The sequence below is a fragment of the Gymnoscopelus microlampas genome (assembly GCF_963454915.1).
Source record: "Gymnoscopelus microlampas genome assembly, chromosome: 11".
In the NCBI taxonomy this organism is placed as follows: domain Eukaryota; kingdom Metazoa; phylum Chordata; class Actinopteri; order Myctophiformes; family Myctophidae; genus Gymnoscopelus; species Gymnoscopelus microlampas.
This window is the reverse complement of record NC_139948.1, coordinates 11,260,128-11,282,911: the sequence shown is the minus strand read 5'-3', so window position 1 is coordinate 11,282,911 and position 22,784 is coordinate 11,260,128. Positions and strand designations below refer to the sequence as shown.

General features: G+C 40.7%; 1 protein-coding gene and 1 long non-coding RNA gene across 2 annotated transcripts; one reads left to right on the top strand and one right to left on the bottom strand.

Annotated features, from left to right (window-relative positions):
* Positions 1-5,354: 5,354 nt before the first annotated feature.
* LOC311055909 lies at positions 5,355-9,934 on the bottom strand. Its single transcript, XR_014601832.1, has 5 exons — positions 9,807-9,934; positions 8,975-9,072; positions 8,243-8,374; positions 7,458-7,535; positions 5,355-6,534 (listed from the first exon to the last, which is right to left on the bottom strand). It is a non-coding gene; the product is annotated as an uncharacterized lncRNA (long non-coding RNA).
* An 8,847-nt stretch (positions 9,935-18,781) lies between these two features.
* On the top strand, positions 18,782-21,727 carry LOC311054590 (insulin-degrading enzyme-like; the record flags this gene model as incomplete). The annotated part of the gene is made up of 1 exon (XM_084070597.1): positions 18,782-21,727. One exon carries the CDS (start codon positions 18,782-18,784, stop codon positions 21,725-21,727), a length of 2,946 nt encoding a protein of 981 aa, XP_083926723.1.
* Positions 21,728-22,784: the final 1,057 nt, after the last annotated feature.

Genomic DNA, 22,784 nt, shown 5'->3' with positions numbered 1-22,784 from the left:
GAATGGACTTGATATGAGTGATCTTTAATTGGAGCAATTCTCAGTGTATTCCCTTTCGCCCAGTACCTAGCATCCTAATGAATGCTATAATGCAGCATTACCCACCACGCTGTTGAGATTAGATTAGCGTCACTCTGATGAAAACATGACCAGTAACACAAAGGCTAAATGGGAGTTTCAAAGCTCAAGTTAACTCTGCAGCCTCTAACTTATTTCAATGACAAACATGATTTTACCAATCTGTAAGGTAGAGTATCTTAATGCAAGATAAATTACATCTGCAGTGGTAGGAGGTGGCCCTAATTTTCTATTTAGACTGAGAGGTTGTGGAGCACACATACTGTTAAGTAGTACTGCCTGAAGCAGCTTTAAGATAGGATTTTAAATGTACACAGGTGGTTTTATTTTCTATGAACTTGAGCCCTTCCAGGGCTGGTCTTGGAGATTTGCAGTGCATGGAGGTTTTGAATTGAAAGGGAAAAAGCTGTGATTTAATATTTTAGATTCATATTGCATCTTCTGTTTACTTGAAAATTAAATGCTGGAACTCCCCGAGTCTCTCTTTACCACTTAAACCCTCTAGGCTTAAACCGCACGTCAGTTGGTTCTGTACTTGGACCACTTTTTCCCTGTACACCAAACATAGCCGATCTACAAGCTCAATAAGTGTCGCAACGCAACACGAGAACTTGTAGATCGGCTATATTTGACACATTTCCCCCCCTAGAATATGGATGCTGGGGTTCAAGTGGTATAATCCAGCTAAATCTGGAACCTCTGTGCAGAGATCAGATTCACTCACCCTCCTTGATCTGATGTTCTACTTGAGGGGACGGTGTTAAAACTTCATTTTTACATTTTATTTTATTATTTTGTAGGGGTACACATTTTTACACTTGTCGTACAAATGGAACCAAGCGGACCCATAAGTGTCCATTTGATTCCATTTGTATAGAGTTCACAACCTTCTCTCATTCCTACACACGTCAAAGCTGCGATTCACAAGCCACATAAATGGTATGACAAGTCAAGACATTACAGCGTATCGTATGCACACTTTCCGTATATTAAGTCATTGGGCTCAGTTCATACAGAAGTCCATTCAATCTGGCTCTGGTGTCCGTTGATGGAAGCTTTCAATACATTTGCTGGGGTCCAGATGTATAGGCTACAGAGGGGGAAAGTGGATCTGTGATTGTTCTGCCAGGGTCTACATTCTCCTACCATTTGCGCATAATTACAAAATTCTCCAAGGCATATGACATCTGTCATACATCACTAAACATTATTTTCAGAGTAAATAACTTCACTGTGCTCTCAGCCAAAGCCATAGTACACAGTCTGTCACTAATGTGCAACAAGGCTTCCTTTTTAAAGGTGCAGCCTTTTTAACATGCAAGTCCTTGTCACTCTTACTTTGATAGTATTTCATCCCTCAGAACATTTAAAAAAATGTTTTTTCCGTAGTTGAGTGGGTAGAAGCCGCCTGGGGATCGGAAGGTTGCCGGTTCATCCCCTGGCCCACCCCCCGGTCCACCCAGTCTGTGTCTTTGTGATGTGTCCCTGAGCAAGACACTTAACCCCTAACTGCTCTGTACTAGTAGCACTGCTCATACTGCTCATTATAATCATGATGGGTAAATGCTGAGGACACATTTTACGTTTGTACAGTGACAATAACATTATTGTGATTGAAGTCTAACTCAAAACATATTGTTGCTGTTGCTTTTTTATGATTATTTTAAAAAACCTTTTAAAATAGTGAAAATAGCTGCTGTTTTCACTTACATGATGAAGTAGGGAATTAATTTACAACAATACATAAAAAGTTGAAATATGGCGATGCGACATATCTTAAACACCTCAGAATCACACACAACTTACCACACTTCATCCAAATGCAATGCTGATGGTGATGTTCTCACATTTTGTCATTTAGGTTGATTGTGTCATAATCCATACGTATGTCCCATATGAATGTATTTGCACAGGACTGGGGGGATAAGCTTCTTAGTGAGAACACAAGTGTTTTTGAGAGACATCACACTTAAATGTCAACCATCAATAGGCTGGTATCTCTCAATGATAGAGAAAGACGCTTACAAAACAGTTCTGAGAGATTAAATCCTATCAAAGTAAGACTGACAAAGGACTCGCATGTCATAAAAGCAGAGGGCCACGGAATTAGAACTCTGGTAGGATGCTGCAGTTGTTCTCAAACCCCCAATTCCGTACGCATCAGGCCACAGACCCCCATAACTCTTTAGAGTGTGCAAATGGAACCAAACGGACCACTTGCACACACTCAGAGTTACAGACCCGCAAGGGTCCATTTCGTTCCTATCCATGATTTACCTGGTGACCCCCTAGAACCCCCCTCAAGGACCCCCAGCGGGGTCCCCGGACCCCACTTTGAGAGCCACTGGGATACTGAACTCTGGGCCTGTCCCGGGGCTGTCGGGGAGGCCGTGCGGTGGACTGCTATCCTTGGGGCCGGGTGGATGCGAGAGAAGGGAGAAGATGAGGGGCATGGCGGCCGGCCGGCCATCGCCGTCATCGGCGGGCAGGGGGATGACCACGTCGTCCTGGTCCCACAGGTGATGGAAGGAATTGGTGTGGGAGAGGTGCAGGGACGGAGGCGGGTGGCTCTGGGCCACGTGCCGCAGGTTGTTGCCCCTGTCTTTGTCACCGTCCTCGGGGGGGCCCAGCATACAGTCTGCAAAGGGCAGGGAAAAGCAGGTGAGTATTCTAATCTAGACCAGTGGTTCTGAACCTTTAGAATTTCAAGGTTTTGCGGTTTGATATGCATTAGGCCATAGACCCCCAGTTGATACAATTTGGAGACTGGAGACAGCAATATAGACATCTCTGCTGTCGGCCAGAAACCAGCTATGTCCAAAATACTAACTTTTCAGGGGGGAAAAAACAGTTTTTAGAACAACACAATACTGCCTCATCAAAGTTGGTTTCTTAATACATTGTCAGATACTTGAATGTGTCCTTATTATTATCATCACTTCACCCAAATACAGCTCAAGTGGAGTTGGGAGATGTTTGACCATTTATGTGGAGATGTTTTTTTTCCGTCTGACTTCGTCATTCTAATCAATGGGGGACAAACCACCTAACTCCACAGGTTGGAGTTGGATGCTTTGTCCGACAGTTTGAGGATCCAATGGAGTTAGGAGGTTTAGTCAGAGGCACTTTTTAATACTTTTCATTGGTTCAATATTTGTAAAACCCACACACAGACGTAAAGGGTGTTTAATAGCACTGAGTTTAAAAAAACCCAAAGAATTACATTGAAAAATGGAGATAGCTGGTTTCTGCCCGACAGCAACGATATACTGTATTCGCAAAAGCTGGTTTATTATAATCGTTATTACATAAATGATAAGAAAGCCTGCAGTGTTGTACAATCTTTCTTCTAAACACATCAGCTTTTACATGCCTGTCACTTTCTCCTTGTCAACGTATTTTTCTATTTAATGTCTGTCATTGTTTTCATATCTCTGACGCACAAATGTTCTGTAAAATGTTGCTGATTATTCAATCGAACAATACCCCTCATTTTCCGTACGTGCTTGTTTGTGCATCATTTACTGATGGTTCTATAACTTTCTGGCATAAAAAGTTTCTCCAGTTGTTGTTCCAAACCAGTTCCAACCAGCATCTTCCATGCCTTTCTACCATCAAAACACAGATTCATGTACAGATACTGTAAATGCTGGGTACACCTGGGTGGAGGGGTAAATATTTCACATTGTTAGTTTAAAATATTATGGTGTCAGGGTATTTTGACCTATGACCTTGCTATAGAGGATTACCGGTACATTTTCCAGTAAATGAGAGTAGTGATGCGACAACATCAGCTATCATCCCTCGTGAAAAAACACTATTGAATCACTACTCATAACTACTACCAAATGTCTACACAAAAACTACCATTTCATTACTCAATTGCTATTGCGATTAGTAGTGATTTATGTAGTGATTTCAATAGTAAAATGTGGAGAAATGGCCCGTTTCAGTATTTAATCACTACTGATAATTACTACATAATTACTATTCAAATCACTGCCTGGCTGCTACTTAATTACTTCAGCCTCACTATAGGCTTTTTGGAAAGAACTATACAATCACTACACATTCATTGTTGAATTACTACACAATGCTTACAGATCTACTGCTGCAGCTCTACACAATCCCTATGGAAAATATTCATGTAGTGTTTTATCACTACTGATCACTAATGAATTACTTTGTGTTCCTACACAAACCCTTTTGATTCACTTTTTAAACATTACACAATTATCATTCAGTTACTACTGTCTTACTTTTAAACAAACCCTTTTGAATTACCTCTGAAATTCTACAGAATGCTTACACATTTACCGCTGTTTCTCTTAACAATCCCTACTGAATCACTCCATGTTTGTGTGTAGTGTTATGTAGTGTTCTATCACTACTGATCACTAATGAATTACTTTTTGTTTCTACACAAACCCTTTTGAATCACTTTTAAAACATTACAGAATTATCATTCAATTACTTCTGTCTTACTATTAAACAAGCCCTTTTGAATTACTTCTAAAACTCTATAGAATGCTTACACATTTACCCCTGTTTCTCTTCAAAATCCCTACTGAATCACTCCATCTTTGTGTGTAGTGTTATGTAGTGTTCTATCACTACTGATCACTAATGAATTACTTTGTTTCTACACAAACCCTTTTGAATCCCTTTTAAAACATTACAGAATTATCATTCAATTACTTCTGTCTTACTATTAAACAAACCCTTTTGAATTACTTCTGAAAGTCTACAGAATGCTTACACATTTACCGCTGTATCTCTTCACAATCCCTATTGAGTCACTCCATCCTTGTGTGTAGTGTTCATGTAGTGTTTTATCACTACTGATCACTAACAAATTACTTTTTGTTACTACTTAAACCCTTTTGGGTCACTTTTAAAGCTCTACACAATTGTCATTCAATTACTTCTGCCTTACTATTAAGTAATGACAACATCTACTCATTACTTGACCACTGCATATCAGCAATTTCTGATCATGAAACTGGTTACATTACCATTTATCAATTCAGAATCATGCTCAGGTTCAGTTATTCGAGGGGACATGAAATCAATCAATTATAACAATTATATAACATTTATATAACAATAACAACAATAGCAATACAAATATCAATACAAAATATATTATCTGTCTGGCAGTACATTCATTGCTGTAGTTGGACTCCATTTACAGTGGCAGCAAAGTTCAGTTTGAATCAGATCTGGGCCACATCCAGATTGGAATCCGATTGGTTTTAATGGTCACGTGATGTTAATACCGTTCGGATTCCAATCTGGATGTGGTGCAGATCTGATCAGATTATCCAGGCTGTATGTTTAACAAAAGAGGAATAAAAGGTGCACTGTAGCCAGTGTGCATTAATTTCTTATCAGGTTTGGAGTGAATAATAGGTCTGACTCAACCTGAGCACAGACAGGCACTCACTTTCACTAGGACAGCGACCCCATTTACAGTGGCGGCCAAATTCAGTCTGACTCAGATCTGGGCCACATCCAGATTGGAATCCGATTGGTTTTAATGGTCACGTGATGTTAATACCGTTCGGATTCCAATCTGGATGTGGCCAAGATCTGATTACCGGTGTAAATGGGGCCTAAGGCATGCCCTTGAACAACAACAATATAAATAAAAACAATATCAATACAATTAACACACAGAATTGTTCTGAGGGGAAACTTGATAACGATTCTTTGTCTGTCATTTGGACTTGTGATGGTGTCCCAGTTTTTCGTTCGTCCAAATACTCTATTTGGCCTTTACAAACACAACTAATTGAGCTGCCGCCCAAACTGCGGAAACAACATATAATGGTGACAGCCCTTTGGTTTGGACCGAGTAAGCCAAAAATGGAAACTTTCTTAGCTCCATACATTGCTGAATGTACTAAACTGGCTAAAGATGGTTTTGAGTGGACAAATCCCATCACGGGTAAAAAACTGATTTCCAAAGTTTTCAACCTTATTTGTACTGCCGAAGCTGTTGCAAGACCGCTTCTCAAAAATACACAAAAAAAAAACACAAGATGCATGCCCTTGAACAACAATATAAATAAAAACAATACATATACATATATAAAATAAAATAAAACGGGGACCCCATTTACAGTGGCAGCCAAGCTCAGTCTGAATCAGATCATGGGCCACATCCAGATTGGAATCCGATTGGTTTTAATGGTCACGTGATGTTAATACCGTTTGGATTCCAATCTGGATGTGGCCCAGATCTGATTATCTTTTTTTTTTTTTCAGCTAAGGTCTAGACTTCATTACGTATATTTGGAGGTGAAGGGTCAGTCTTCTGTGATGTCTTCTTTTTTGGCCCACCGGTCTTCTTGGGACGTTTTGGCTTCCCTACCTTGTCCTCGTAGTTAAGCTTTGCTGTCACCACCTTAAGAACTTTCTTTTTGGGAACGCCGCATTTCTCCATCACGTAGGCTGTATGAGGGAGAGAAAACAGATTAATGATTAAAATTGAATTCTGGGTAACAGACTAGAGCAATGCTGAACCATCATCGTCCAGTAGTGCCATTCAATGACCAATGGGAGAGATAACAACCGCTGGAACACACCCACCTTTGTCAGGTTAGGATTGTTTGGGCTCCGAGGGTATGATCCATAAGACATAGATATTAGGGCTGTCCCGATGACACAATTTAACCGTGGTGTGATTAAGTGTCTCAGAAGTACGGTATGCGACAAAAATTGCAATGGCCCACCCCACCCTTTTTTAACCTCATCCTTTTTGTGGGGAAGGCAAATGTGTTTAAAGCGTTGTAAGCTTGTACAAGCGCTGTAAGCTTGCCAAGCGGCTATTTTCAGCAAAAAGCTTTCCCCACAATAATATAAGACAGAACATACACTAGTATAGAGCTCTGAGGGACTTCGCTCAACCATATGGAGTTCAGGTGGTTAACAGCAATTTTACACTTGAATTACTATATATAAATAACCTACAATGAATAAGCTTTACAGTGTTGCTTTTTAAATAGCACAGCAGAGATGAGTTTTTACTGTATTTTAATGTTCACTTAGTCTTCATTGCTGTGTATGCTTTTGTAATGCTTTGTGACCATTTCGTGTGAGCCGTGGTTTGTGTGGTATATCTCCCCATTGCGGTTTGAAACAGAAATATTGCGGTATGCGATTAATGCGACAGCCCCAATAGATATGCCTCTAATGTAGAGTCATTATGATCCCAAAGATTTTTAAAACCATCCTACTGTGTGCTCTCGCCCTGTGTCTCTATATCCTTCCGGGTGGGAGGGACATCACGACAGACCCTTGTCTGTCGACCTAAAGTTGTGTCAAATGTTAACATTTCAGGTCATGAAGCAAGAAACAATAATTTAAAATCTCACCAACAACAGCTTGAAGCTTCCGCGGGTCAAGCATGGGCTTCGGGGTGGCAACGTCTTTCTGGATGTTGCACTTCTTTCCTGTAATTAGGGGTGGGCAATATGGACAAACATTGTATCACCATTTTCAGCTAATTATCAGGATAACCATAATTATCACAATCACTTTTGCTATTATTTTAGGATGATCATCATTATGATTGGCATACAATGATTAATTGTATTATGATTACTAATTATACACACAGGCCGACTCAGTATAGGAATGAGATATATGCTGCTAATAGATAATTTCCACTAAAGTGTATTAATTACATAGTCCCCATCCAGAATTGAAGTCAAATTATTGTTTTAGACATGCGACAAATACAAGAACATATTATTGAACTCAATTCTCTGTGGCATGAATAATCAATAGAAAAGGTCATTTTGTGGGCTCCCGCTGGCCTACTGCGCATATCACAAATGTCTCTGATGTCGCCGGTTCGACTCCCGATCCGGGCGACCTTTGTCTCTCTCTCTACCAGTTTCCTGTCAGTATGCTGTCGTATCAATAAAGGCATTAAACCAATCCCGGGCTCCCCCAGAGTTAGTGTCGAAGAGTCCTTGAGCAAGACTCTGAACCCCTGGTTGCTCCCAGTGAGCAGGTTGGTGCCTTGCATGGTTTCCTCCACCATTGGTGTATGGATGCGTGTGTGAATGGGTAAATGTAATGCAATATTTGTAAAGCGCCTTGGATTAAAGGCACTATATAAATGAACCATTGAGACCATTGAGCACACCCCTACCTGTGATGCTGCATTGTGCTAGTTCAGTTCTGCTGAACAGGAGGGTCAGGAGTTTGTTAAGGCTGAGTGCTTGGAGTGGTCGATGTACCGGAGGGAGTGCTCTGGCACAAGAACCCCTCCTCCAATGTCAGTCTGAAAAAGAAACAGAACAGTGTACAGAATAACTTCAGAAATTATTGAATATTACTAGTAGTAGTAAGCTATTTACCACGAGAGAGAGTGGGTTATGCGAGTGCAAAACAACCCAGAAACAGTGGCTTTATCAGACCATAACACACGACCCTCGAGTGGTAAATTGCTTTTCTACCACTTCGACCATATAAATGAAAGAAAACATGCAAGGCTATTGAGTTACAATCCTTAATTGTTTCAGAATACACTCAGCATGGTAGGGTAGGCTTGCCCATGTGACTGCTATAAGCCAATCAGAATGTCTCCTTGCAACACAAAAGTGGGCGGGGAAAAAAACAGAGGGTTGTTAGCCCACAACCTTTTTTTTTAAGTCAATCAGAATCCAGTATCCAATCATGTGACCAAAAAAAGTGGTAGAAGTTATAGTAGTTATCGACAACACTGACAAATGTCTAAGGTTAGAGCTGGATAGCTGAGAAGTGGCACGTGGCAAAAACAGTCAAATTAATACTGGCTTTAGACCACGTAGATTAGGACATTTTCTATCAAATTGGGGGTTCTTGAAATTAATAAGTAAATATAATATTGTGTAACAACTACCTCTTTTTGTGCAGCTTGATTTTGACAGGGCCTCAGGGTGACCCCTGTGTCTAAAGCCCCGGAGAGAGCTTCAACTCGGCTCAGAAGTTCTGGGAGATCTGTAAAGATGTACAAAAACAAATCATGTAATTTAAATCAGAATCATTTCTGAATATTTGGAATTCAACAATATATATCACTTCTGTAAGTTTAACCTTAGATCCTAAATGCTCAGTAAAATTAAATACCTGATGACATCTACACCAGATCACGAGATCTACAAGCTCACAACGCGTCACATTGTGAGCTTGTAAATCGGCTTTTTTGGGGAATGTTCCCCCAGAATAGGGATGCTAAGGTTCAAGTGGTTGAACGTCAAGTATACATTTATTTGCAGTCAGTACTGATGCAAACTGATGGACATTTCATGCTGTGGAAAGATGGGGATATTTACGTAGTGTAAAATGATACAAGATCCTAAAAATGTAATTCAGGGGTACCGTGAATGAAAGGTTATGGTAAACTAATGGACCCTTATATACCTTTTAACTCTTAAGATGCTAAAATGATACGTTTCATTTTACGCTCTCAAGAGTTGAACTATTGTTGAAAATCTGCATTGCTAAAATAACTTGAACTTACTGTCAAAGAGCAGATACTGCTTCTCAGCTGAGAGTTCTCTTTAAATTAATAAATTAGTCATAATCCCGTTATCAAGACAATTTAAATAACTAAACAATGTGTAGAGTTGGGTCATTGACTTCAAAAACATCAGCCTACGCACTTATTATCAATACAGTAATAGTAGGCTAAAAAGCCTACACAAACAGTATTTCTGTGTGTCAACACTCACCTAAAATGTCCGCCGCTTCTTCTTCATCCTTTTATCTTCTCTGAAGCCGGTTTATAATTCTTTTTGATGAATCCAAAGCAACGCAATTTATCTAACTTTCTATTGAAGTGCTGCAGGCTCGAGACAACATTCATTCTCCCCGCGCAGTCGCGAGCATGCTGAGACATTGTTGCCAGATTTTGTGAGAGAAATAAGCAGCCAGGTCTGTGAAAACAATTAAGCCCAAAAGAAGCGACATTTGCAGATTTGAAAATAGCCGATCTACAAGCTCACAGTGCGTCGCATTTGCAATGCATTTTGTGAACTTGTAGATCTGCTATTTCTACTATCAAAAATAAGTGAAATCTTAGACTAATATTTACAAGCAATTGAAGCAACTTTACAGAAAAACAAGCCCAAAGTCGCTTATAATAAGCAGATATGGCAACACTGCTCAGGGCCCATAATGCACTTCTCTGTAAAAAAAAAGAAAAGAATAGATGTACAAGCTCACAACGCATCGAATTGCGACAAGATGTAGATCTGTAGATCTGTTCATTTTGGTAACCATAGCAATAAAAAGTGTTATTTAGAATCAAACTAGCATATTATTTGCCAATTGCGATAAAATAAATATATTATCTATGTCACATCACAAGAAAAGGACAAGAAATATAAAATAAAATAAAATAAAATAAAATAAAATAAAATAAAATAAAATAAAATAAAATATATTGTATAGGCCTACTGTATACTGTATATACGGGGGGGGGGGTATTGTAACAGTATTGTAACAGAAGAAAAACTTCACAGTCTATTGGCAGGTATGATGTATGATTCTTAGATTTTGTATTTTTTTATTTTTTTATTGATGAAGATTTTCGATTTTTGGGTGGGAAATGTTTTGAAATAATATAGTAATATATTTTTGTAAGAAACAAACAAAGCAATCTTTCCTTGTGATGTGTCCATGACCCACAAATGGGCCCCGACCCACTGTTTGGGAAACAGTGATCTAACCCTGTGGTTCTCAACCCTTTCAGGCCGCGACGTCCCAAAATAATCATATTTGAGCTGGGGACCCCCCACCCTGATAAGCACTTGGAATGTAGGAGTTGATGCATTTACGTTTAGTTTGACTCTATTGTGAAAATAGCAGATCTTCAAGCTCACAACGCCTCGCAAGGAAGGTGTTGTGAGCTTGTAGATGCTATTTTCAAAATGTTTTCTTATATTATTATTATTGTTAGACAATTTGGCCAATGTTTGACCATTTTTATATTATAGTTTGTTACTTTTGATGGAGTAATGGTGTTTTGTTTTTTTAGGTATTAAAAAGGTCTTAAAGGTCCTTAAATTGTCACTTCACTGTCATCTGGGGACCACCCCCAAATCATGTGGGGACCCCCCTGGGAGTCCCGATCCACATGTTGAGAACCACTGATCTAACCAAACCTGACCAGCTGCTGAGCTGGTCTTTGCTGGTCTGTCCAGTGTCCAGCCATCTGACCAGCTAAGTCTAGCTGGTAAGCTGGTCTTTGCTGGGCAGTCCACCCATTTGACCAGCAAAGACCAGATCAAGTAGAGTAAGAACTCTACTTGATCAATTACATGGCTTCGTAGTAAAGCAGTAATGTTTTAATAGCTTTTTCACTACTCGACTTCTGTAGAGGATTGTCGTGTTTTTACTATATCTTCACTACACAATCAAGTAGTAAAAACTCTACATAATCACAATTTAAATGCCCTTGTAGTAAAGCAGTAATGTTTAACAGCTTTTTCACTACTCAGCTTCTGTAGAGTATTATATAGTGTTTTTACTACACATTCACTACACAACCTAGTAGTACAAACTCTACATAATCACTATTTGAATGCCCTTGTAGTAAAGCAGTAATGTTTTAACAGCTTTTTCACTACTCGGCTACTGTAGTGGATTCTGTAGTGTTGTTACTACACATGCACTACACTAGCAGGTAGTAAAAACTCTACTTGATCACTTTTTTAAATATTTGTAGTGATTCTGTATAGTAGTTACTGCATATTCACTACACAAGCCAGTAGTAAAATCTCTACACAATCTCTATTTAAATGCCCTTGTAGTAAAGCAGTAATGTTCTAACAGCTTTTTCACTACTCGGCTTGATTACTACTGGGAACACTACTGTTTCACTAAGAAACTCTACTGATGTATTGTGAATAGTGAATAAATTACAGATTTACTACACAATTGCTACAGGTGACTATACAGCCACTACTACACAAGTAGCTTTTGTGTAGTAATTCAGTAGCAGTTTTTCATGAGGGATGTTGGCTCCAAAAATAGACAAAGGCATTGCAAATGAAAACTATAATTTCTGTTTGTCCATGTGTCTAGTGAGATAGTAACCTTGTTGCAGTTCAGATTTCACTCTAAATAGCTTGATTGTGGGTTGATTAGGACATAGTGCTCACTAAACTAAAAACTAAAACTAGGTGTGGGGAGGTGTTTGTATTGTGGTAGCTATTCTGAAGTTCGTAAATCTGGCCCTTTGGGAATACCCATATATTATAAGCTAAAAATTACTGAAATAACAGTTCTAAACATTTGTAAGCAATAACAACTAAGCTGTGCAAACCCACTCTGGAAACTATAACTGAATTAATGGAATTTAACAAAAATTACATGCACAAAATAAAAATGAAAACTAATGAAAAACCATAGTAACTCAGATCTATTACCTGCGATGTCAACGGCCAGGTCTTTGATGAGATGTCCAACAATAACATAGGCAACTCCAACCAGGGCCAGTGCAGCCATCAGTAGATATAACACAGGTTTAGGCAGAGGGAACAGCTCCTTGGCCACGGGCTTGTTGTACTGCTTGTATATGGGCTCTTCTATGGACGTAGAAATCAATGCCTGCACTCCAACCGTGAAGTTATTCATGGTTTAGAGGAATAATAACGTGATATTCCTTCAGAGAAAGACAACTCGCCTGATCTCTCTCTCTCTCTCCCGAGGTTCCACTCAAGACTGAAGCATCGAGGTAATGTTATCCCCCAAACTGAACTGCTAATCCTGATTGGAGTAGTCGATAGCCTGCAAAGAAAACGACAAGTCACGGGGGAAAATCCACAAAGATTGTGTCAAAAACAAAACAAAATGAATTTGTACAAAGCAAAATCGCTCAATTTAAAAATGACTTTTCATTGTACTTTGCCTACCTTATTAATTCACAAACCGCTTAAAATATTCCATTGCATATAACTAAGCCTTCGCTCTAAAGCCATTATTAAAACACTGTAACACTGTAAACACTGTAGTAGACAATTGTGGAGGTTTGCAGTGAATGCTCCTACCTGTTGTAAGCTGCAGGGCTATTCCTGTCACTGTCCTTGGTGCTGAAATGAAACGCACAGTTGAACCAGCCCCCGTCCGTTCACCTGAAGTGTGACGGTCTAGCTTGCCTTGCACACAACATAATGTGCTTCTCAAACATTTTCATGTCAAGGAACCGCACATTGATATGTAGGCTATTTGACGGCGGAACCCCATCTGAAAATATTTTGTGCCAGGGACCCCCAGAAGAGATTTGTGTTATCCTCTTCGCCTTGCCTACTTGTTGTTAACTAGTTGTACGAGCCCTTGTTTTATTGGATCTTGTTTATTCGATAAACATATTTGCTTTAGCTCTTGCTCATTTGATTTTCCTATTTGTCTCATCTGTTTAAGAAAGTAGGTAGCTGATATATTGCACTTTTACCTCAGCGCTAGGTATACTCTTAGTTGCTTGTTTTAGAAGAGAATGCACTTAAGACTTCTGGTGATTAGTAGTTTCGTTCCCTAACTATAATGAATGCACTTATTGTAAGTCGCTTTGGATAAAAGCGTCTGCTAAATGACTGTAATGTAATGTGTTAAACCTGTTCTAATTTATTCAAATTTGTCAAACTATCTTATAAATATCAGGTCTACAAGCGCACTTGTAGACCGCACCAAACTTGGCAAAAACACTGTTCAGGGGTCTGCCATAACAATAGTCACACAAGGGGCCACCTGTGTCCCCCAAGGGCCCCGGGTGCCCCAACTTTGCACACATAGTCATAGAAACACTGCACACAGTACGCGTTGGAACCAGTACACTGCACACCAATATAACACAGTATCACAATGCACACCAAACTTTCTGCTAAACCAGCTAACTCCAGCAAAGGGGGGTGGAGTTAGCTGGTTTTGCTGACTCCAGGCTCCAACCCCTTTTGACCTCCAACCTCATTGTGAGCTTGGAGGTCCATTCAGCTGTTCTTATCAATGATGAAAAAAACCTCCTAACTCCATTTTTGTTTGACAGCAGAGATATGAACTATAGTAGAGCTAATTCCATTGGTAACAGTAGCAAGGTGTTTGACACTCAGTCCATATTAGGATTATTTCTGCCCCACCTCAGTCTCGGTCTCAACCACCCTTTGGTTTGGGTCTTGAATCAGTCTTCATTCAATGAGGGGTAGTGGGGTACTTCTGTCACAGCAGGCAGACTCAGAATGCAAAGTCCATCTCCTCTAGCCTACTCATTTGGGACTCAATCAGTCACAGAAAGCCACATACCCCAAAAGATGAAGGCCCAAAAGTTATTTCCCCATGTAAGACCATGTTTAACAGGCCTCAGCACTGTGCACACAGTAAAATCCTCAATGGCAATTTAACTCGGCTATCGTGTCTAAATGGAACCAAACGGACACATGCCCATTTGTAACTCAAGAGTGCACAAAAGGAACCAAATGGACCCATACGGATCCATGGGGGGGAGGGGTGGAAGTCTTTATCTGTCCGATGATGCTCGCCCCACCCCGGTATCCCATTTACTGTGATGGATTTAAAACCGCTAGAGACAAGAATAAACCTCCGGATATTATCTGCTGGACACTGTGGACGGTTTGTTCCATCCATGGTGTCCAGTAATATTCCCCAATGTCACGGAGAGGATCTGAGAGAGAGAGAGAGAGAGAGAGAGAGAGAGAGAGAGAGAGAGAGAGAGAGAGAGAGAGAGAGAGAGAGAGAGAGAGAGAGAGAGAGTTAGGAGAGCAGGCAAGAGGGTGATTTAAGGGTAATTCTTTCAGAGTTGCTAAGTACTTCAGTAAAACTACTTCATTATATGTGTCTACCTTCATGTTACTCCACTACAGTTTTAAACAAAATGTACCTTTTACGGCAATACATTCCCCCATGCCCCTCAAAGTACTTGTTACATTGATAAGCCATAGGAAAAAAATCCCTTTGCAAAGAAGATAGGTATTAATGTTCAGCCTGGTTAGTATGTTACTGCTACCAAGGAAGATGCAACAATCATCACCCTGGACCATAATGTAAGATACTGTGCCGTATGTTCATCATTGAAGTGAGGAGGGATTCCTTTTGGCTGAAGTCTGTCAAGAGGAACTAACATTCCAGCATTCGTCCTCAAATTTGGGGCAAACATCATCAAAACAGCATACACTTTTATTTTCAATACCTACAGCAATGGGTATAGCTACATTTAATATCAGAAAATAACTTTTTTTTTTTTACTTTACAGGTAATGTCACATGCTTTAAAGACTTTAAGATTCTAATTATATTTTAATGGGTGACTTTCACTTTCACCAGAGTCATTTTCTAGTGAGATATTAATACTTTTACTCAAGTGTGGTACTACAGGTGTTCCCAAACGTTGTGCCTATATACTCAACGTTAGGAATCCTTTTTTTTTTTGGCATACTATAACAGTACTTTGAGCACACTGATTTACCAATAGAGGCAAATGCTCTACCCTAAAAATATGTTTCAAACATTTTATGAATACAGGTGCACCTTGAGATCTTAACTTGCGATTTGGTGTGTCAACAAACACTGGACTACAGTATGTCAGGTTGTATCAGTCTATCATTATCTGTGTCAAAATGAGAAACATGGCCCAAAATTTCCTTCTAAATTTACGTTTTCTATAATCTTACCTCATAGCACTACTCCTATTGGGATATTCAGACCCTTCTCTAAGGTTACCAACAAAAGGTACAGTGAGTACACAAGAGTGATTGAATACGACGTGGGCCTCTGCCAACACTATAGAGGATGATACTCCATAGCACCTCTCCAGTAATACAACGCTCCACACCCAGTCACTGCCATGAAGTCGCCAAAGCAGAACTTAAACACCAAATGAAACCATAGAAGCTGGGTTTGTGTATTGAATGATGCTGTCCTATTTTCTTGCATTGCCCAAGAGAGCAATGTCCTGTACCCAGTGGTGTAAAGTACATTTACTCAAGTGCTGTACTTTTACTTTACTGGAGTATATCCAATTTTCAATACTTTTACTTCTACTCCACTACATCTCACAAGCAAATATTATACTTTTACTCCACTACAATTATTTGGAAACTTTAGTTACTAGTTACTTTGTAGATTTTGATTATTATTACAAAAAAACATACAACCACTTCAGCCCTATATAAATTTCGTCCATTTGAAGATGGACGATCTACAAGCTCACAATGCGTCGCGATGCGACGCATTGTGAGCTTGTAGATCTGCTTATTTCAAAAGATTTGTATACATTTTATAAATTTGAAAACTTGTGAAATGGGACCTTCCGCATAATGAGTACTTTTACTTTTGGTACTTTTGATACCAATACTTTTGTACTTTTAATCAAGTACATTTTGAATTCCGGACTTTTACTTGTAATAGAGTATTTCTAATAATGAAAGTGGAGCAGCCCTGTCTTCTCCATCTGAGAAACCTTTTCAGAAATAAATCAGATAGTACAGTTTTGACATGTGTCATTGGCAGTAGTGGTAGAAGTGCTTTTTATACCACAATGTAGAAACACAAGTAAAAGTCCAACATTTTGTTCAACATTTTACTTAAGTAGAGGTATTTGCATCAAAATATAGCCTACCTTGAGTACCAAAGTAAAAGTACTTGTGCACAATGACTAATTTCACAAAATGTAAAAAAAAAAGTGCTACGATTTCTCCAAATGTTTTATACATAGCCAATCTATACAAGCTTGCACCGCAACATGCTGTACACTTGTAGATCGACTATCTTTTAATAAAACAAAGTATAAAATAGTGCTTATGTGGTCACTGTACGTTTTGTTACACCAGTTATATTCAAAGTTGGTATTCATTGTGCAATGTGCATCATACAGTAGTAGTTTATTCAGAGCGTTACTGAAGAAATGGCATTCTAACAACCAAAGGTGGACACAATGTAGCCAGTAGACAGGCCACAGCCTACCTCCCCTCCCACTTCCTGTTTTCCAGATTGTTTGGTTCACTATAAAAGCCACACCAAAGATGGTCAATATAGGAAGATACACCATCCCAATTGGAGCTACTATAGGCGAAATAGAACACAAAACCTACAAATGGTCTCCTAAGTAGGCGTGGTTTGCTTGGAAGATGCTCAATAAGCAATGGAAGATTTTTAATAAATAATTTCCTCCTGATTTGTGTCTCTAAAAAAAAGAAGCCGTTTTAGTATGTAAATCTTGTAAATAGTGTGTGGCTTGTGACGATCAGGTCCAATATTTAGTTCAGTGACCATGAGACTAAAGAATGGTTCAGAAGCTGTGTTCACGTTCACTCTTCTATTGGAATGAATAGACTCAAACATGCTTCCGCTCTCCTAAAAAGGCGTCCACCTATACGTCACGCAGATACGGGAAGTAAACCAGAGATGCCATGTCTTGCTATTTCCGGCGTCCATGGGGAATGTCTCTTTTTGGCCCCTGGTGTGGCAGGTTGCTCTGCCCTGTGCAATGCCTGGTAGGTGTATATTTTAGTTTACAGGTGAAGGTACACAGCTGTACAGGTATAGCTGCTCTTCTGTGTTTGACCTTGTGTTTGTCACACTTTAGGTCCTGCTCAATAGTGATCCCCGCCTTCCAGTGTTGAGCCTCCATATGGGTACTGTTAATATAATCAGACAGAGGTAAATGTCAATGTTATGTTTGATTATATAATAGATTGTTTTACAGTATAGATTGCCTTAAGTTACTGTGTTAATTTGGGCAATCTGTTTCTTTTGTAGACACTGACTGCCACTGATGTTGTGTTTGGGGTTTTGTTGATGGTTTTTATTTCAGTGCTTTTGTTATAATTTAGTGTTAGGCGGCCTTTGTTGTAAATTATCCTAGTTAATTGTCTGTCCTTTCTGACATTTATTCCCCCAAAACGTTTATACTCTGTTGTATGCTTGATTCTGGGAATATGACCTGTCTGTTTTCTGATTGCTACAGGATTGGTGTGGAGTGCTTTGATTTGATTGCTGTTGAACATAGATATGTTTGAACAATCATTTTCTACATTATGTTAACCATTTGAACCCTAGCATCCATATTCTCGGGGGAACATTTGCAGAACATGGCAAATCTACAAACTCGCAATGTATTGCAACCACGTACGATGCGTTGTGAGTTTGTAGATCTGCTATTTAAGATTGGTTAATGGTTTACCAAGTATAGAGGGTTTAAGTGGTTAAATTAACAGAATTTAAGGTAGAGAAGGGACTTCGGTGGTGGTAGTAAATATGGTGGTGAGTGACAGTCACATTTGGGCATCTCTATATTTGGGCAAGACTAACATGGAACTCCATATTTGGGCATGACTGACATCATAGTGATATAACATAGTGATGAGGCAAGTGACAGTCACATTTGGGCATCTCTATATTTGGGCAAGACTGACATGGAACTCCGTATTTGGGCGTGACTGACATCATAGTGATGAGGCAAGTGTCAAGAGCTCAACTGCACTTATATAAAACGTTAAGACCCTGCGGAGTTCCCGGCGAGATTGTGAAACAAACAATTAACTTACAAAACAAACACAACTTTATAATAATATATTATAATACTAATTAGTAATATTACTTAATAATATATATTCCACTGGAATAGTATAGCAAACTGCTCCATTTGTAAGGCCGCCGAGGAATACGTACTTAAAATTAAAGTCTAGCCCTTCAGAATGACCGACCCAGCTGTAGTAAATAGGGTGGTGAGTGACATAATTCCCTCTCCTGAGGACAAGCGTCTATACAGAGGCCTGGAGTTCACCAACGGATTAAAGGCTGTGCTGATCAGTGACCCAACCACAGACATATCAGCAGCAGCCCTGGATGTACACGTAGGTTCATCGTCAGACCCTGCGAACATCTCGGGACTGGCCCACTTTTGTGAGCACATGCTGTTCCTTGGCACCGAGAAGTACCCCAAGGAAAATGAATACAGTCAGTTCCTCAGCGAGCACGGGGGCAGCTCCAATGCCTTCACCAGTGAAGAACACACCAACTACCACTTTAATGTGTCCCATGAGCACTTGCAAGGAGCCCTGGATAGGTTTGCCCAGTTTTTCTTGTGCCCGCTGTTCGATGAGAGCTGTAAGGACCGGGAGGTGAACGCTGTGGACTCTGAGCATGAGAATAACTTAATGAATGATGCCTGTAGGTTGCTTCAGTTGATGAAGGCCACTGGCAATCCTGACCACCCCTTTAGTAAATTTGGAACAGGTAACAAATTAACCCTTGAGACAATACCTTCTAAAGATGGCATTGACATGCGCCAGGAGCTGCTGAACTTTCACTCCACATTCTACTCCTCCAACATAATGGGACTCTGTGTGTTGGGAAGAGAGTCACTTGACGAGTTGACCTCCATGGCGGTTGGTCTGTTTGGAAAGGTGGAGAACAAGAACGTGCATATCCCAGACTTTCCTGAGCATCCCTTCCAGGAGGAACATCTCAGACAATTCTACAAAGTGGTGCCTATCAAAGACATCAGGAACCTGTGTGTGACCTTCCCCATCCCAGACCTGCGGAAGTACTACAAATCTAACCCAGGGTACTATTTAGGACATCTGATCGGTCACATGGGTCCAGGAAGTCTGCTGTCTGAGCTCAAAGCCAAAGGTTGGGTGAACACACTGGTTGGAGGACAAGGAGCAGGAGCGAGAGGATCCATGTTCTTCAGCATCAATGTGGATTTAACTGAGGAGGGGCTCTTGCACGTAGAGGACATCATCTTTCACATGTTCCAGTACATCCAGACACTGCGCACAGAGGGACCTCAGGAGTGGGTCTTTCAGGAGTGTAAGGATTTCTACAAAGTGGCCTTCAGGTTCAAGGACCAAGAGCAGTGGCCCGGCGGCTACGCTTGCAAACTGGCTGTTTATACGCACTTCTACCCTCTGGAGGAGATTCTGACGGGGGAGTATGTTTTGGAGGACTTCAAACCTGATCTTATAGAGATGGTGCTGGATAAGCTGAGACCAGAGCATATCAGAGTGGCGGTGGTGTCAAAGTCGTTTGAAGGGCAGACAGACAGGATTGAAGAGTGGTATGGCACACAGTACAAACAGGAGGCCATCTCTGATGAGGTCATCCAGAAATGGGCACACGCCAACCTCAACGACAAGTTCAAGTTACCTATGAAGAACGAGTTCATTCCCAATGAATTTGAGATCTACCCTCTGGAGAAAGACTCCCCAGCCTTCCCCACTTTAATCAAGGACACTGCCATGAGCAAGGTGTGGTTCAAACAGGATGACACGTTCTTCTTGCCCAAGGCTTCTTTAAACTTTGTGTTCTTCAGCCGGTTTGTGTATGTGAACCCCTTGCATGTTAACATGACACATTTATACCTGGAGCTCTTCAAGGACTCCCTCAACGAATATGCATATGCAGCTGCGCTAGCTGGCTTGAGCTATAACCTCCAAATTACCTATGGGATGTGTCTATCTTTGAGTGGCTATAACGACAAGCAACAAATCCTTCTGAAGAAAATCATTGAGAAGATGGTCAGTTTTGAGATTGACAAGGAGCGTTTTGACAGCATCAAGGAAGCTTACATGCGCTCTCTGAATAACCTCAGGGCAGAGGAGCCTCACCAGCACGCCGGGTCCTACCTCCAACTGCTAATGAGTGAGGTTGCTTGGACCAAAGATGAGCTCATAGACACTCTGGATGATGTCACTATCCCACGCCTCAAGGTCTTCATAGCTCAGCTGTTGTCACGATTGCATATTGAAGCCCTTCTCCATGGCAACATAACCAAGGAGTGTGCTCTTGACACTATACAGATGCTGGAGAACACTCTTATTGAGCACGCTCACACCAAACCCCTCCTCCCCAGCGAGCTGATTCGCTACAGGCAAGTGCAGGTTCCAGACGGTGGCTGGTACGTGTACCAGCAGAGGAACGAAGTGCACAACAACTGCGCCATTGACATCTACTACCAGGTGGGCATGGAGAACACTCACGAGAGCATGCTGCTGGAGTTATTCTGCCAGATAATTTCTGAGCCATGCTTCAATATACTGCGCACCAAAGAACAGCTGGGCTACATAGTGTGCAGTGTGCCCTGCCGTACCAATCATGTCCAGGGCCTCTGCTTCATCATCCAGTCAGAGAAGGCTCCACACTACCTGGAGAGCCGTGTGGAGGCCTTCCTGCACACCATGGGGACGTCCATAGAGGAGATGAGCGACGAGACTTTCCAGAAGCACATCCAGGCTCTGGCTATCCACCATTTGGACAAGCCCAAGATGCTGTATGCAGAATGCGCAACATACTGGGAAGAGATAACGTCACAGCTGTATAATTTCGACAGAGATAACATTGCGGTGTCCTATCTGAAAACTCTGACAAAAGAAAAACTAATGTTGTTCTACAGAGAACTGCTGGCAGTAGATGCCCCCAAGAGACACAAAGTGTCCGTGCATGTTCTCTCTAAGGAGATGGATTATCCTATTGTGGGCGAGTTCCCTACCCAGAATGATGTCGACCTGGCTCCAGCCCCGTCCCTGCCGCAGCCTACTTTAGTGCAGGACATCACTGAGTTCAAGAGGAGTCTGCCTCTCTTTCCATCTCAACCTTGCCTCTCTTGCTCTATCCCCAAACCTTCTAACCTGGGCTGACCCTCTAATTTAGTCATTTCTGATGATGTCCTTTCTTGTCACTCCTAATGAGAACCATAGCATCCTCAATTCTGCCACCTCCTGTCTTTTTATCAGAGCCACTGTTTCCAAGCCGTAGGCCCTACAGCATGGCTGGTCTCGCTACCGTCTTATAGATCTTCCCTCTCACTGGTACCCTTCTGTCACAAATAACTCCCGAACACATACGTTCCCTCAAAGTACAGTACTCCTTCCATCTTCTCAACACACTGGCTTCGCTTGCTAGAACATTTCCATCTCTAACCCTTATCACCGTAACCTGTTACATCTTTTCCATCTCAGTGCCGCTGTGTCTGGCCAATCGGGTACAAATCCTTTCCTCCCTCCTTGGTGTCCAACTGCACATACAACTCCTCATACTCTTTTCCTTAGCCCTCTCTCTTCGCCTTACCCCTCATCTCCTTTTACTCCTGCCTACTTTCTTCATAACTCTGGCTGCCTTTCTAATCTCCCTGAGCTCCACACAGCATTGTTCTTTCTTCATCTTCCACCATTTTATCTTTTGATCCTTTTCTCTGTCTACACACCTAACATCAGCTTCCAGCAGTTACCAAAGGACTCAAGCTGTGGTGCCACACTGAGTTGGCAGTGGCCGTGATTGAGCCTTTAGGATTATACCTACCCCATTTCTCCTCCACCCAATGGTAGAACAAAAAAACTCCAAAACTCATGGCATTGCCCATTGACATTAACAATCTCTTTTAGAAGGGAGAGCTGGGCTACAACAAGGTAGCAACATCTAACTATAAATTCCACAAATCGCTGTCAGTCAGTATCTGTCCATACTTCGCCTATCTATCCATCTATCTATCTACTAAAAATGCTCCTGCAAAAAAAGCTGTACTGGCAGGTTTTTGTTTCTTTCTTGTACAACAATGAGCAGCTGTGAATTTGACTGATACATTTTAGACATAATTATTCTAGCCACTTCAGTAAAAAAAATATATATATATATATATATATAATAGAAAAAACTAAACAAAACATAAAACAAAAAAAACTATCTGTCTATCTATAA